Source organism: Rhizophagus irregularis, chromosome 30 (assembly GCF_026210795.1).
Source record: "Rhizophagus irregularis chromosome 30, complete sequence".
In the NCBI taxonomy this organism is placed as follows: domain Eukaryota; kingdom Fungi; phylum Glomeromycota; class Glomeromycetes; order Glomerales; family Glomeraceae; genus Rhizophagus; species Rhizophagus irregularis.
Window position 1 is genome coordinate 2,908,359 of NC_089458.1, and position 18,112 is coordinate 2,926,470.

The 18,112-nt window shown below is 23.7% G+C and overlaps 2 protein-coding genes across 2 annotated transcripts; one reads left to right on the forward strand and one right to left on the reverse strand.

Moving 5' to 3' along the window:
* Window positions 1-56: 56 nt before the first annotated feature.
* On the forward strand, window positions 57-1,356 carry OCT59_022060 (uncharacterized protein; the record flags this gene model as incomplete). The annotated part of the gene is made up of 5 exons (XM_066146930.1): window positions 57-174; window positions 368-419; window positions 487-658; window positions 717-1,088; window positions 1,165-1,356. The coding sequence occupies 5 exons, from the start codon at window positions 57-59 to the stop codon at window positions 1,354-1,356; spliced, it is 906 nt and encodes a 301-aa protein (XP_066006024.1).
* A 2,520-nt stretch (window positions 1,357-3,876) lies between these two features.
* OCT59_022061 (uncharacterized protein) lies at window positions 3,877-8,853 on the reverse strand (the record flags this gene model as incomplete). Its single annotated transcript, XM_066146932.1, has 5 exons — window positions 7,828-8,853; window positions 6,914-7,509; window positions 6,286-6,835; window positions 4,096-6,207; window positions 3,877-3,996 (listed from the first exon to the last, which is right to left on the reverse strand). Exons 1-5 carry the CDS (start codon window positions 8,689-8,691, stop codon window positions 3,877-3,879), a joined length of 4,242 nt encoding a protein of 1,413 aa, XP_066006025.1. The 5' UTR covers window positions 8,692-8,853.
* Between the last annotated feature and the right edge of the window lie 9,259 nt (window positions 8,854-18,112).

Genomic DNA, 18,112 nt, shown 5'->3' on the forward strand with positions numbered 1-18,112 from the left:
TTTTTTCTCATATATTTCCTCCTTTTTCATATTTTCGTTTTAAATTTATTATCATAATGGCTACAAAGCGTGGCGAGAAACGAAGAATTGATGATAATGAAAGATTTTCAAAACGTAGTACTGAGGGTAGCGAAGCTGAGAAGCGAGTGAGAATATCCGATGATAGCATTGATGGTATATATGACATGATATGTATTATATTCTTTATAAAAGAAATTATATAATATATAGTTAAATTATATTTTATTGTTAAAGTTAATAAAAAAACAATAGAAAAACTATTAAGAACCAATTCGCAGATAATTTCTAAGCTTGAAGTTCTTATCACTGGACAAAAAAATCTCGAAACCTGTCTCTCGAAAGATAGAAAAAAAGCTCAACGATAATAACAAAAATAATAATAATACAATAGATCCGGAGTATGTAAAGGTAATAAAGATGAATATTATTTAATGTAAACCTGAAATGCTAACCTCGTTTGATTAGGAGGCTCGTTAAGAAGGTGTCGAAAATTTTATTTGAAAATTTTGTTTATTCTTCGCAAGACGAGTACAAACTCGCTACCGAAAAATATTTAAAAGACAAAAATCCGGAATTTATGCGCCAGTTCAAAAAAAATCAATGGATTATTTTTTTCGAAAAAAAAATTGCCCCGACTGTAAGTTAAAGCAATTATGAATTTTATTAAATTTCATACTAACATTTTTTTTTAATAGTTAGTACAAAAACATAGAAGCATACGAGGGACGTTCACGTCTAGAGTTAAAGACGTTATGTATTCTGTTTTCGAAGTGACTGGGCATAAATTACCGTCTATTAACACTCAGGCTAGTCCGTCAAAGATTCAGGAATGGAAGAGTAAGGCAGAAGTGAAAAGATGTTACAACAACCTATTTAAAAAGGTTAAAGATGGGCAACCTACGACATATATGTCGCTGATAATTGATAAGTTGCGAAAAGAAAATAAAAATCCCTCAAAAACACAAATAGCATATGCGATTAGCATATGTGAAACGTACTTAAATCCTAATAATCAAAACATTCAAATGAGCGAAAGTATAATGAAGTCGAAGATAATCAACAACTTAGTAAGTTTTTAATTTACAATTTGCAAAATGTGAATTATTTGAATTACAGTTTATTTATTTATTTATTGATTTTTAGCAAAAGTTGGAAAATAGGGATAAATTTACACATTCGGACGATGATTCTCATGATGGTAATGATGTAGATGATGGTGGTGATAGAGCAGCTGACGATAGAGCAGGTGCAGCTGATGATGGTGTGACTAACGATGGTAGGCCTAACGATGGTGCGGCTAACGATGATGCGGCCAAGCGATGGTGCGGCCAATGATGGAATGTGGACGAATAATGGCATAGCTGATGATGATATACTTTCTATTTACTCTTATAACATGGAGGAGGAAGGTCGGTATGTAAATAGTTTATTAGAGAATTATGGGTTGCATAGGAAATAAATATTATTTTTTATATATATCACACGTAATAGCATTTTTTTTACCATAATTAATATAGTTTTAATAAATAAAATGGTTATTAATTCTTAACAACACGGGTGTGACATAAATAAATCGTGGCTGAAATTTGTGTTCAATTTGTGTTCAATTTGTGTTGATAATTCTGGTAAAAATTTGTTAATTTTGGCCAAATTTCGTTAAATTCCGTTAAATTTGTGTTCGAATTTGTGTTGATAATTTTTAATTTATCACGAGGGGATAATATTTAGTAATTGTGCATATACAATTTCTGTGATTTTTTAAAATGCAGATTTTCGTAATTTTACGATATCGTATTTTCTGGCCAATCAAATTAGGCTGATCCTTGCATGTGATTTAATCATTTAATCATTTTAATCATGCACGCGTTTTTGTCTTATTTATTTTTGTTTCTTATTTCTTTATTCTTTTGTTCAATATTTTTAATTTTTTTGTCTCTTCTTTCTATTATTTCTTTAATTATATACAATATATTTACATATATTTCATAATTTATTGCTTTGCAGGTATAGAAATATTTGTTTATTAATACTAATTATTTTCATTTTTTTTTACCTCTTTGTTATTTTGTATCGTAATACTAACAATAATATCCATGTTTCCTTTATTCCTTTTTACTTGTACTTTAATACTAACGATACTAACAATACTAACAACATGTTTATTTTTTCCTTTCTCTTTATTTCTTTATTCTTTTGTTCAATTACTTTGCAGGTATAGAAATATTTATTTATTAATACTAATTATTTTAATATTAACGCGTTTTTTTTACCTCGTTACTTTATGTCGTAATACTAACAATACTATCTACGTTTCCTTTATTTCTTTTTACTTGTACTTTAATACTAATGATAATATCCATGTTTCTTTTACTCCTTTTACTGTTTCTTTAACTCTTTTTACCTTAATACTAACAATAATAACAATATTTCTTTTATCTTTATATCTAATACTAACGTTACTATAGCTGTTTCTCTTCTTTTTTACGTCTAATAATATTGTTACTCTACTCTTTCTTTTTTTTACTTTTATGTATTCTGTATATATTAATAAATACTTGTAATTTTTTATGATTATATCTAATAAAACATACATTATATAAACTTATAGTACAGAAAATGAAGTATTATTTATCGAAATATTTTGAAATATTACGAAATATTAAGTTGTGTAAAATCACAGAATATTACGAATCGTCAAATTATGGAACATTACGCATCATAGAATTTCGAAATATTTTAAAAAGTTGCGAAGTATTACGCAGTAAAATTACAGAATATTACGAATCGTAAAATTACGAAGCCTTGCATACAGTAATATTTTGAAATATTTTAAAAAGTTACAAAATATTACGCTTACGCAAACTTGCGGCAGGTCTGAAAACTTACGAAATATTATGTAAAATTATGAAATATTGCGAACCGCAAAATTACGGAATATTACAAATCGTAAAATTACGAAGCTTTGCATATCATAATATTTCGAAATATTTTAAAAAGTTACAAAATATTACGCTTACGCAAACTTGCTGCGGATCTGGAAGCTTACGAAATATTATGATGTGTAAACTTGCGCAACTTTTCGCACTATATAATTTCCTGATGCACCTCTAGGTAAGGTTTTATGACTAATCACAACCATTTTACATGGTTTATATTATGTGTAACCTAAGATTTTCTTTTACACTAATATATGTCATTGGCCTAATAATATAATAGGTAATAGGTTGACTTTTTTTTCAGAAAATACTAGTTATATTTTATAATACTTAGTTTTAATCCTTATATATTTATTTTTCTTATTTTATATAAATTAAATGTATAAATATATATATATATTGTAAATAAACAATATTATAATATAGTAAGACTGCATCTATAAAAATAATAAAAAAAAAAACTATTATTATATTGTAATATTATTTTAGTATAATAATAGAAATAATATTAAAACAATATCATTAAATTTATTATTCTCATTATAAAATATTGTTAAAGTACTTATTAAATATTTATTAATAGTATATCTATAAATAATATAAATTAACTTGAAGTAAAAAGTTTTAAAAATCATCTGAAATATATAATAAAACCTATTGACTATATAAATTTTCAGATAAAATTTTGTTCTTTTATTTTTGCATATTAAGATTTTATATTAAGTTTTGTTTTCCCTTTTTTTTTTAATAACTATATACAAATAAGATAAAACAAATTAAATGTGTTTTTTTTTGCATAAAATTTAAAGTATAAAACTACATTATACTACATACTTTACAAAAAACAAAAAAAAAATAATAAATAATTTGATAAATAAATAATGATATCAATAATTAGTAACCAAAATAACTACAAATACTATGAATTTATGGTCAAATATTGATCTTTATGCTCAGCCATGAAATCATCTTGTTGACTTTGTGATGAATCAGTATTTTCGAATTTCTCAATTTGTGTTTTCATTGCAGTAATCAATTCCTACAAAAAATGAATATATTATACAAAAATTAATTAGTAAATTAATTAACTATCCTGCATTTAACAAACCACTTCACCCGTTTTTTAGTGATTACATACCACTTCTTTTATAGGTTTGGTTAGAAAATCATCCATACCAACTTCTTTAGCTTTCTTTACATCACTTTCAAAACTATTGGCAGTCAATGCTAATATTGGTATTTTCACACCACGATCTCTTAATATTTGAGTAGCTTCATACCCATTCATCACGGGCGTTATAATATCCATAAGTATACACGCATATTGTTGCTGCTGTTGTTGTTGGACAGCTTCTACCATATCAACAGCTTCTTTACCATGATTTGCAATGTCAACTGAATAATTATTTCTATTTAACATTTTATATGTTACTCTCTGACACACCAAATTATCTTCTACAAGTAAAATCCTTAATTTCTTAGGTTTTTCTGTAGCAGCAGAAATATTAGAAATATTCGCAACAGCATTTACTTGCGTATCCGCCTGATTATCTAATGTAGAAGAAGGTTTATTATCATTATCATTATTGCTGTTATTAGTAATACTGCCAATATTTTTAGCATCTGCTGTTAATGTTAATGGAGAAATATGAGCATCATATGAAGTAAGAGGAGGTAAATTGTTATTTGGTAAAGTAATATGAAGAGAGTGTTGATTAAGTGAACCTGTAGAGGTGGGAGAAATTGATGCAGGTGTATCATGTGGAGATGTCGATACATTCGGAGATGTATTTACATTTGTAATAATTAATGAGATATTACTGCTATTTTTTGATTTAATAGAAGCTGCCTTATTAGTATTAGAGCTTGATAATAAATTATGATCTTGAGTAAGTGGCGGAACCGGTGGAACAGGTGATCCAGGCGAGATACTTGTATTACCACCAGAATAATATGATATTATAGGTAGTGGCAGTGTACTCTCTTGTGATTCTATTTGAACACTACTCGCAATATTTTTGCCTGCACTTCTATGTATCGAATCATCATTCGCAGTAATATTTGAAAAACTAGTAGATAATGGAGAGGATGATGGTTTCTCAATTGTAGAACCCGCTCTAGCCAATCCAGATGCCAACATCATACTTCCTTTTCTGAAGAAATTAGCGGCAGCTGACTTACTTTGTTCAGCAACATTTTTTATACTTCCTGCTTCATCATCAATAGGGTCCTCTCCTCCATTATTCATTACTGCTGAAGTAGCTGGTACAGTTGTAGATCTTCGTTTCTTTCTTATCGTATTCATATACGATTTACTATCACGTTTTGGTTTTGCCGGCATACTCTTCCTATTACGAAGATGAGATATTGCATCTTCATTATCAGAATTTATTACTATATCATCCATCATTTTACCATCAATTGATCCTGGGGCGCTGGAAATTTTGAACGAATTTCGCCCTGCGCTACCATTTTTACTGATCACTAAACTGTCATATGATTCTCTTAACAACCGTCCTCGATCTTTAGACTCTTCCGTCAATAACCATATTTCAAACCATACATGATTATTATTTTTTTTATTAACATTACTTTTTCGCTTACTGCTACCACTACTACTTCTGTCCACTTTTTCTACTACTAATCTTCCTCCCATTACTCTAACGATAGCTTGAACCAATGCCATTGATAATCCTTGAGCGTGAAATCTTGATCCTATACTACTATTAGTTTTTGCATATGGTTTAAATAGTTCATTTATTTCTTCATCTGAACTCAATCCTTTACTTTGGTCTTTCACTGAAAATCTCAATAAAATTCCTTTGCTATGATGAACTATTTTTTGTTCAATTATTAATTCCACTATTCCGTTACTAGGTGCCACTTCAATACTTCTTGCCAATAATTTCATTAATATTTGTTCCAATCTACGTTCATCCCCATATAAATTCCTTGGTAATTCACCACTAATTATTGTCTTTACTTGAATTTGTTTATGGTCCGCTTGGATAGATTGGATTTTAGCTATGTTATCAACTAACGTGTAAATATTAAATCCGTCACATTTCAAATCAATTTCATAAGGATTTGGATTGGTGAGGTGTGTCAAATCGAGAACATCATTCACTATAAATGATAAAAATTTCCCTGCTGATATTATGTATTCTAATTCTTCAAATTGTTCTTTTTCCTTTAGTGAATTCTTCAACATTTCCGCAAATCCTAATATTGCATGTATAGGATTCCGTATCTACGATTTAATATGCATAAGAGATATTGAGAACAAAAAAAAAAAAAAAAATATAAAACAAAATAATAAGATTTTTACCTCATGACACAAAAAGAACAAGAACTCAGTTTTACTTTGATTTGCTAAATCTGCATCTCTTTTGGCGTCCATAACTGCCCTCTCATTCTCTTTTTTAAATGACACATCTCTAAACATTACCACTTGTGTAAAATAATTCTTTTCTACAACTGGCTGCGAAAAATTAGCTTCGGCTTCAAATAATGTACCATCTTTCTTCTTTGCTAATACATCTCTCATACCAGGCCTAACAGGAACTTCTATCAATTGATAGTCTCCATTTAACGGGTTATTATTTCTTTCCTCAGTCGGCGTTTCAGCTACGGGAATCAATAATGTATTTATATGCATCTTATTTGCTACTTTGATTTCTTCTGGTGAATATCCAGTTAAGGTCAGCGCATGTTTATTAGCTCCAACTATTTCTCCTTTGGCGTTCAATGCGAATAATGGATCTGCAATTGCTTCTAATACCGCCTTAGAATCTGCCGTTATTGCTTTAAGAAGACTTTGTGTTCTTCCTAATTTAACCGCTTGTTCAGTAAATTTATATCGTGCTTTAAATAGTTTTCTAAAATAATTCGACGTAAAAAGAGCTATAATAGAGAAAAACGAAAGTATCAGCACAAAATATACAATTGGCCCATACATTGATACTGATCGATTATACGCCTCTTTAGAACTATAGCAAGTAAATTGCCAATTACGATCTCCTATCAGATAATTTGCCTGTTTATTAAAATTAGCAGAATGCCAAATTATACTATCATTTTTAGAATAAATAGGTGTGTTACTTTCTGTATCAATTATATCAAATCCAATCCCGGGTTTGTCATTAAAATTCTTTGCTACACTTCTAATTGTATCATCTATCTCATAAATTCCTATAACAAGTCCGCTAATATCATCAAAATTGTTCATATAAAATGGAAAATATACAGAAATCCCTCCTTTAGTATGATCATACGCTAATGCAATTCTTGGAGTTATAGTAATATTTCTTGTTTTCCTAGCTTTTGTAATTGCTGCTAACCTCTCTGGTTCTGAAGAAACATCATAATTCAATATAATCGGCGTATTATATCTCCATGGTATAGAATATAATACGGGGAAATATTCTGCAGCATCGGCTCGTATAACTAATTGATTTTGAGGGTTAAGTTGTTTTATTTGTCCATGTTTTACTTCATAATCTGAACGATTAGCAAAGGGAATTCTCGGTGCAAAATTCATCGTATAGATGTTCTAAATTAATAGATAAGGAAAATTAGTATATTCATTAATAGAAAAAGGAGGAAGATCAAGAATAATTGAAAATTTTTTTGCAAAATAAAATTAAATAACATGAGATTTTCACTATTTATCATATGAAAGTTATGCAAAACTCATAACATCTACGCGTAAAGAAACGAATAAACAAACCTATACATTTTTCTTTCAAAAAAAAAAAAAGGGATATAGGTACGACAAAAAAAAAAAAAGGAAAAAGGAAAAAGGAAAAGAGAAAGAAAAAAAAAAACTTTTTTCTTGTTCTTCCTCAATTAATATATTATCAGACATTACCATATTATTAATTGCTGATAGATTTCCATAATTGCTTACAATTTCATCAGCATCATCCATTAGATTCGGGTAAACACTTGCAAACACTGTAAAGAAACCTGTAAAATCCCTTCCGGTATTCAATCCCGAATTAAAAGTAGAAACTACAGCACTTATTCTTTCCATACATATATAATCGAATGAATCTCTATAATTTTTTACTTCTTGATCAAAAACAAATAATAACACTACAATAGCAATAGTAACACCTATCAAGGCAATAATCAATGGAAGAAATATTATAGCTAAAGTTTCTTTTGTTGGTTTTATTCGTGTAAAAAATCCTTTAGGTTGTTGTGGTATAGGAGAGTTTGAACCTGTATTAAAGTATGGATTCCTATATTGTCTAGTATAATTATTTGATGGTAAAGTTGAAATATCAACAGTATCATGAGGTTCCATAGTTGATAAGTTCACTACATGTTCAGTTGGACGAATGATTTCAGAGGAGATATCTGAAGGACGTCTTGATTGATTACAAAAATCATAAGCTGTAGTTGATAAATTGCCTAAACCTGAAGATATATTAGCCTCTTTATTTGACTCTCCTTCTACAACCTGTATTAGAGCATTCTTCTCGTTAGTGATACTAGAATCTGCCGTTATGGTCGTCGCGGTTGTTATGTTACTATTTCGAATTTCTTTTTCTTTTTCTTCCTTTTCTTCTTTATCCTGTCTTAAATTATCGTTACTTGTGTTTTTATCAGTCATTTGAGGAAATAGTCTAGTAAATATATTAAACATAAAACGTTGACGAAAAGAATGAAGTCTATCTCTTTCACTATTTTTATCTTTTGAAGAAAAAAACCAACTTGAATGAGGCATAAAGCAGAATATCAACTAAGATTTAAAAAGAAAAAAAGAAAAAAAAAAAAAAGATCTATAATATAATACACAAATAAGATTGCAAAGAAGTTAAGGATAAAAAAAAGAACTCGAAGCTTTTAATTCATTTATACATTTACAATAAAAAGAAAATTTTCGTGTAAAAAAGATTGAGTATATGTTTTTTTTTTATTTACGGTATTTTTATTTTATCGTATGGCAGATTACTGACATTTTCGGAATAGTTAGTATTATTTGTTCCGGGGGAAAAGAAAGTTTTGATGGATGAGAAAAAAGGTAGTGCAATATAAAATAGTAAATTAACCTTAAATCAATGACTAAAGTGTAAAGAGATATAAACATTCTTGGCGACTTGTATCACCTTCTACGAATTTTTATAAGCCTACACTAATTAGAAAAATAAGGGAAATGTAAGGAATGTGATTTAAATGATCTCACGATTCGGCAATAAAATTATCAGATACTGCGGTTGGGACTTGTTTAATAATCACAAATTTTTTTATTTGTACCAACAAAAAATCAACAAATAAAACCAGTAATAAAGATTCACCCATTTCCGGGAGTAAAGACCATAAAAATTTCCATTGAACTCAACAAATTTGGGACCCTGAGTGGCAGTGCTTTTGAAAAAAAAAAAGTTTTTTGAAATTTTAAATTTTTTTCGAAAATCTCCTTAATAATTCTATACGGTAATTATTGTTAACCATGTAAAGATAAAAATATTATAGCACTGCCCAGCTCAGAAATTTCGATAGACTAAAATTAAATCTATTTTTATAATAATTATATGAGCCCGGTACTTATTCCTAAAATTAGCTAGGCTATAATTTCTGCTTTAGTCTTTATAATGATTAATCCTACTTTTTATTTTTTTTTCACGAGAAGATTTTCTGCACCCTTTGAAAAAGTTAACAGCTAAATATAACGTTCTATTTTTGCATGCATATAATAACAGTTAATGTTACAATGTACTTTGTTCATAATTTTGTGAAAAATTCTTTCGGATAGTTACACAAACTATGCGCGGTTTTTTTTCCTTTGACCGTTAACTTAATTATAAATATTTATGAAAGATTATGTTTACAAATCAAAAAGATGAAAAATGATTTTTTTTAATTTGTATAAATACGGTAGAAAGGTATTGTTCCAACTTTTTTCATTTGTAACACTATACTAGAAGGAAGTTTTGTAATACATTTGTGTTAAAATTTGTGTTATGAATTTGTAATACATAGAAATTAATTTGGCGCTACGTTTCCTTTGGAATTAAAAAAAAATCATATTTTCATTTTATCAAATATCTGAATGAAATAAATGAAATAGAACTTATTTTATTTTAATTTGGATTAATGAAAATTTCAATTGTTCATTATAATCAATAATCAATAATCAATAATCAATAATCAATAATAAAAAAAAAATTAAAATAAAATAAATAAATAAATTCATTGTTTCAAACCCTTTCTATCCTGATATATGCCAATTTTGGTTTATCCGTATCTATGAAAATTTTGTGAAATTAATCTCTATGTACAACTTTAAAATTTTTAATACCTGTAAAAAATTCCCTCCCATTTTTCGTTACACTTTTTAATTCTATAAAAATTCTGAATGCGTTAAAAGTTTTCCTTTTTCAAAATAAGTCTGGGGGCTCCTTTGTCTCCTTTATGGTATAATTCATTATAATTATCAAACATGTTTATCCCTTTATCTTACCCTATTCTATGTTTCAAAATCCCGTGATTTTTTGAAAGAATTATATAAGGAGTGAAAATCATATGATGTAAAACATTAAACGATTGTCTTGAATGATATTGTTATTATTTGTCCTTGATTACATGTAAAATGGTTATCCCTAATTTAATAATTTATCGTCCGATTCGTTTACGATGTTATACAGTTAATTATTCATTGTTAAATTAATCATACCATAATTTGTGATTTATGTTTTGCCATATTACTATATTTTATCAAAGAACTTCTATACATATTAGTTACTTCCCTTAAAAACTCCCTCTATAAAGTTGATCCCTAAAATATCCAATCAGCTGATTTATTATGTAGTACTTACGTTGGATTTTTTTGAGTCTGATCATGATCGGTTCTTAATATATAGATTTTAGTATTAATTTGCCAAATAAATATCTATATAAAGTAAATTAATTTATTTTTATATTAATATTATTAATATGACCATTCCAATTTACCCCTTTTATATAGATACATATATTCTATCAGCTATATATATCTTATAGATTTAAAATCTATATATAATAATATATTCTATATTTTTTTTTTGATCTCCACTCTTCAATTTTATATTTATGCAAATTTACATAAAAAAATTTTTAATTCTTTTTTTTTTTAATGTACTTATAGTATTATTTATTAACAGGATTTCAATTAATGTTAAACTATTCACTTATAAACCCGCAAATGAATTTAATGATTAGTATATAAAAATTTGATAAAGTAAAGTATTATTATAAAAATATATTAATTGATGAAATAATAAAACATATATTATATAAAACAATTTAAAGTTTTAATTATTATTAGATTTTATATATTTTACTTTAAAAAAAAAATTATTATTATTGAAATCAGTTTTTATAAATTAGAGTAAACTTTTATAAGAAATTTATTAAAATTAAAAGTTTTTTCTAATATATTTATATCATTTATATTAAATATAATTAAAAGAAAAATATAAAATTTATAAAATTTAAATTTCAAAAATTATATTTTTTTATTAATAAAAATATTATTTTTTTTTTAAAAAAAAAAATTAATATAAATCTCTTTTATATAATTATATATTATAGTAAATTTAAATCAAATTTATAGTACCAGTTAAAATTACAATTTTATATTAAATAAAAATTATTACCTTTTTAAATTAATAGTTTTAAGTAAATATTTAATATAATATTTAATTTAATAGTTTAAAATTATTTTAAAAAATAAATTAAATTTAAAAAAAAGCAGTTTTAAATGTAATATTTTAATAATTTTTCTTTATAATATTTTTAAATGGAATTTGCTATTTATCGCTAGTAGTGATTATTATTAGTATTACATGATTTTTTAATTTTAATTAAAATTAAATGATTATCGATCCCTATGAAAGTAAAATTAAAATTAAATGATTGATATAAATTTCCTTTTTTAAAATATTGTGTAATGTATTTCTCATTTTTAATGATAAACAAAATTGACTTTTTTGGATTATATATTATTACTCAAATATCTAAAAAAGGATATTTTAGCTGGAATTATAAAATTTAGCTAAAATTATGAATAAAAGTAAATAAATAGGACTAAAAAATTGTTCTTAAAATATATAATAAAAATAGAAACAAAGAGAAAATGATATGATATAATAAATTATATATTATTAAAATCATATAATATTAGCAATATATAGTAATTTTATTTTAAATTATAAAAAAATTTTATTTTTAATTTAGATGATTTTTTATTTCCCTTAAATTTAATATATAAAAATAACATTAACTGATTATTTATTAATTATTTATAATGTAATTTTTGACAAAAAAAATTTTTTTTTTAATATAAGTTTTGTATAACTTTTAAAATTATAATTTATAGGTAATTTTGCTTGTTTTACAAATTTATTTAATATTTATAAATACCATTTTTGATATTTTAACAATTTACAACTTGGGAATAAAAAATTTTAATTTTATTTGAAATGAAAAAAAATTCACTTTTAAATTATACTATATAAATACAGTTTATTTTTACTATAATAAATTTCATAGGCTAGAAATTAAAATATTGAAACTTTACTATACTGAGAATTATTTTATTATATATAAAAAAAATCTGTATTTGAATTTTTTTTTATTATAACAAGTTACTTACTATAAAAATTCATTATAGAGAGAGTAAACTGTATTAATAATTAAATTATTAATATATCTTACCTAGGGGAGGGGTGTAAACTCTTATATTAAAGTGATATTAGGTAATATTTGACAGTGCCCTTATAATATTAAAATATTAATATAGTAATAAATAATATTTTTTTTTGATTTTTAAATTTTTTAATATAATAAAAATATTTTATTATTTGTTATATATATAATTCCTTATATAATATTGTATATAACTTAATATCTTTAGTTACTTTCCCTCCCCTTAAAATATTAGATAATATCTGACAGCATCCTAATTTATTATTGGATTTTATTTTTTATTATTTGTAAAATATTATATTTTATATAAAGTTAAAAATAGTATTTTAAATTCTTTTTGATATACTAAATAAAATAATAAAATAGGTAAAAATATATATATTATATAGTTTTTAAAAGTATTATAATAAATGTATAAAGATTAAAGATGGTCATCAGTCCTACTGGTCCTACTCAGTCCTGAACCGGTCAGTCCTGGAATTTGTAGGACCGGACCGTGGTCTTGCATTTTTTTGTGATACAGTAAGACCAATCCCGAGGACTGACCAGTCCTCATATCAGTCTTCATATAATAAATGATTTTTATATTGAATAAATCTATTAATCTGATGAAGATCTTTATAAAATAATATAAAGGCTGACCAATTCTAAACCAATAAACAATAACAATTACTTCTCCCCTCACTGTAGATTGTCTGTCAAAACACCAACTCCAAAAAGCATTTAAGCGAAATATCTCATCATCCAGTGATCATAAAATGATGAAACTACTACCATTCGAATCGTCTCAATAAGACGCGTCAAATGGTGGCTAAATCATATTTCCAGGATCAATAGATATCTGGCAATTATTGAATTTGTTATCAAATAGTTTTGCCGATGTAATTTTTCTTTTTTTTATCGATTATAAAATAATGATTTCGATACCATTCGACGCGTCTCTAATAACAATTCGAATGGTAGTAGCTTAGTATTTTTATAATCACTCTGGATGGCAAGATATCATGATTATTATTACTAATACAATAATAGTGATCATTTGTAAAAAAAAATTTGTATATTTAAAAACATCCCAATTAGTGTTCATATTTATAAAATAAGGCTATTCCTAATAAAGTTAAGGAAAAAAATTTTTTTATTTGTAAAAAAAAAAAAAAAGACTGATCAGTTTTAAAAAGACTGCAGTTCTTAAAAAGACCGACTGTCTTATTATATATGATACAGGACTGAAAGACCGCAGTCCTACACTAAGACAGACCAGTCTGTCTTTTTTTATGGTATAAGACCTGCAGTGGACCGCGGGGTCTTTTAGGGACTGATGACTATCTTTAATAAAGATTTGTATTAAAATATAAGAAATAATATATTTAATATATATGCAAAAAAAATATTAAATTTTTTATTATATAGCTTAAAATAAGATTTATATATAAAACTTTTTAAAGATTTTACTATAAAAGAAAATTTTATATTACATAGTTAATTAACTAAGAAAATTCTAAAATAAGATTTTATATAAAAGTAAAATTCTCATTGGTAACTTACTTTAGTAGTAGATAGAATTCTATAATTATTAGTATTATTTTAATAAATTTGTAAATATACTGTGATTAGAAAAGAAAAAAAATTTTATATAATAAATTTGTTAATTTTTAATTTTTACCAATTTTTACCAATTTTTCTAATTTTTATTTTTTTTTTATTTTTTATATTTTTAATATAAATTTTTAAAAATTATACAATAATACAAAATATTATGCATATTTTTGTCTACTTAATAATTTTACTTAGTATATTAAAAAGAATTTTTAAAAAATACTGTTTTTAACTTTTATATAAGAATATAATATATTGTATATATGATGTCTAAATTATTTAGGCTGCTATAATTATAAGTAAAATCCCAAATTTAATTACAATATCCCAAATTATTTTGGCACTTTACATAGTAAATTACATATAAACTGAATAAATTATGACATTTCAGAATAGCATGCAAATGTAATAAAAAATAAAATCCTTATAAAATTATTTATTTATTATTTATTTAATTTTTTGCTTATTATCCTTTTAACTATTACTTTTTTAAAATTATTAATAAATTCCAGGTAAATATAGTCAGAATATATACAGTTAAAGCAAAAAATAGATTTAAAAAAAATATAAATTTAACAGTTAGTAAAAATATTACAAAATAAATAGAAAATTTTTTGTATTCAGTTACAATACAAATAGTTATATTAATAATTTTTAAATTATAATTCTAGCCAAAATTTTTTTAACTTTAACCAAATTTATAACACTATCCAAATTTTATCAAAATCAAAAATTTTAGTAATATTACATTTATATAATATAACATTATTTTTAATAATTATAAATATATTTATTTTTATAAACTTTAAAAATTAAAAATTTTATTTTATTTAGTTTAATTTAACTTAAAAAATTATCTATTATTAAACTTTTTTATTTATACACTATCACACGTCAAATGACAAAAAACAGGCAAAAAAATGGCAGTGTGAATTGCATAAACTATTCGCAAATTTGTATAAACTATTTACAAATAGTATAGGTTAATTTGCAAATAGCCAAAAACCGCCAAGAATAGCCAAAAATAGCTACTGCTTTTCACACCATTTTTTTTGCCGATTTTTAGCATTTCAACCTGTGCTAATATGTAAAACACAGATTACATGTTTATTATACTTTTCAGTAATCTGCATAAAATTTTTTTTTTTTGGAAATTTGTACAATAAATTTTTATTTTTACAGAAAAATAAAATTTCCTTTTTGGATTATATAATGTTATTCCAGTTTCTAAAAATGGAAATTAGAGTAAATTTTATTTGAACAGAATTATAAAATTTGGCTAAAATTATAGAGTTCTTAGTTCTTACTAAAAGGATTCGTCTTTAGAATAAATAATAAAAATGGAAAATTAAAGGAATGTGACATTAGTATCAAATAAATATAATAGTTGTAAATCAAAATTATCATCTTTTAGTTAACCATAATAGTGTAGTATTTACAGCCAATTTATAATTTATATTTATAATATTACAACTGCTAAAGGTTGTAATTTGATATATAATAATCATTACTTATGGCAACCAACTTTATGTAACATGGGTGACAAATTAAAGTTACATAATTTGTATTTTGTACTCTAATATATTTTAAGAAATTTTCTTTATTTAATATAGTAAATTTTTTTTAATTATTTATTTTACTTATTTTTTTCAAATATTTTATAAATATTTTTTATTTTAATATTATTAAACATCTTTTATAAAATTTATAACTGACTTTTTATTAAAAAAAAATTGCTCTTTTTTTATTTTCAGTTTTTTATGATTATCTTAACATCTAGTGATTCAATTCATGCAGATTTTTATTTTATTTTATAGAGTTTGATAAGAATTACAAATAAAAAAAATTACATAAATTGGACTACTGGATACTGAGATAATCGCAAAATACTAATATTTTTTTGAAATTAGAATTAATTTGCAAAAAGTTAATCTTTGAATAATTGTATATGTAATATTTGGGATCCTATTTATAGTATATATATTTATAATTTACAGTTAATAAAATTTTCTTTATAATAAATAATTTTCTATTTTATTTTCATATTATTAAAGTAATTATAATAATTATATATAAATACTTGCAAATTATTTAAAAAAAAAATGAAAATTTTAAATTTAATTCAGTAAATAAAGATTTAATATAAAATATTTAATTTAAATAATAAAAAAACTATTATATTTAATTTATTTATTATTATTATTATTATACTTAAAAGAAACAGTATACATATTCAAAGAAGAAATTATATGAATCAAATTTAGCTTAAACAGTTAATATCTTATCTACCTGTAAATATACTTCATGAGTTCTTGATTAAATTTTTAATTAAAAATAATTATAATATCTAATAAAAATTTATTAGTCTACTAATTAAAAAATTTTAATAAAATTTATAAATAATAAAAATCTGGTTGATTAATTATCTTTTAAATTTAATAAAATTATTTATTCTACAAAAGAGTTTTACTAACTTACTTTTAGATTAAATAAAAAATTATTTATATTATTAATTATTTTACTTTATATAGATTTTATTTATTTGAATATTCATCAGGAAAGTTGTTTAGGCGTAATTTAGTGTAATATTTCGGAGGTGGTGTAAAATTTCGAAATATTACACTAAAAACGTAATATTACAAAAGTTTACGCTCTTAAATTTGAATAATAATAGTAATTTAAGAATATCTCGCTATCTACTGATCCAATCAAGACGATCTATAGCTCATTGGAATCAGCTCATCAAGACGAATCGAATGGTAGTAAAATCATATCTCTACGTTTGATAAATGACTTTCTATTAATTTAAAATTTATTGCATATTATAGAGCATTCTATCACCTGTAGAAATGCGATTTTACTACCATTCGATTCGTCTTGATGAGCTGATTCCAATGAGCTATAGATCGTCTTGATTGGATCAGTAAATAGCGATATATTCTTAAATTACTATTATTATTCAAATTTAAGAGCGTAAACTTTTGTAATATTACGTTTTTAGTGTAATATTTCGAAATTTACACCACCTCCAAAATATTACACTAAATTACGCCTAAACAAATTTCCTGATGTTATAGAGTATAATGATTAAATTTTCTTATATTTTTAACAATGTCTTTTATTTTTATTGTAATTATAATTTACATTTTTTTTTTTGAAAATTTGGGTAAAATTATATAATTATAAAAATTTTTAATAGATTAAATTATTCAAATTATATTATTCTGAATGTTTACTAATTAAAAAAAAACTTCTATTAAAGTATTATTAAAATAAAAATTTTTTTTTTTATTATAAAAATTGGGTTTTAATATTTATTAATAAAAAAAATCTAATTTATTTTTAATACTAATATTAATATAAAATAATAAAAATAATTTCAGTTATATAATAAAATATGATATTAATATTGTTATTATTACAAATATAGTAGTATACTTTTAATATAGCAAAAAAACTGTTTATATTTCAAATTTATTATAATAAGTTAGTAAAGAATTTGAAAAATTTGATTAGTTATTTTATTATAATAAAAAAAATCGTTATAATTTATTAACTAAACATTATGTAATTTATTATATTAAAATTTATTATAAAAAAAGTAAACTGTAATATAATGCAAGTAAATTATACTTAACAATTATTAATTAGACATTATTCAATAAAAAATGAGAATTTTTACATATTATATTATTTTGTATATAATATTTATGTCAAAAAAAATTTATTTATCAAATCTCTTCAATATTTAAATTACATGGTATTGTAATGCTAAAAATATATATTAGTTTAACATTAACTAAGAAAGTTATTAATAAAAATAATTATGAATAAACAAAACTAAAATTTATTAATCTATTAAT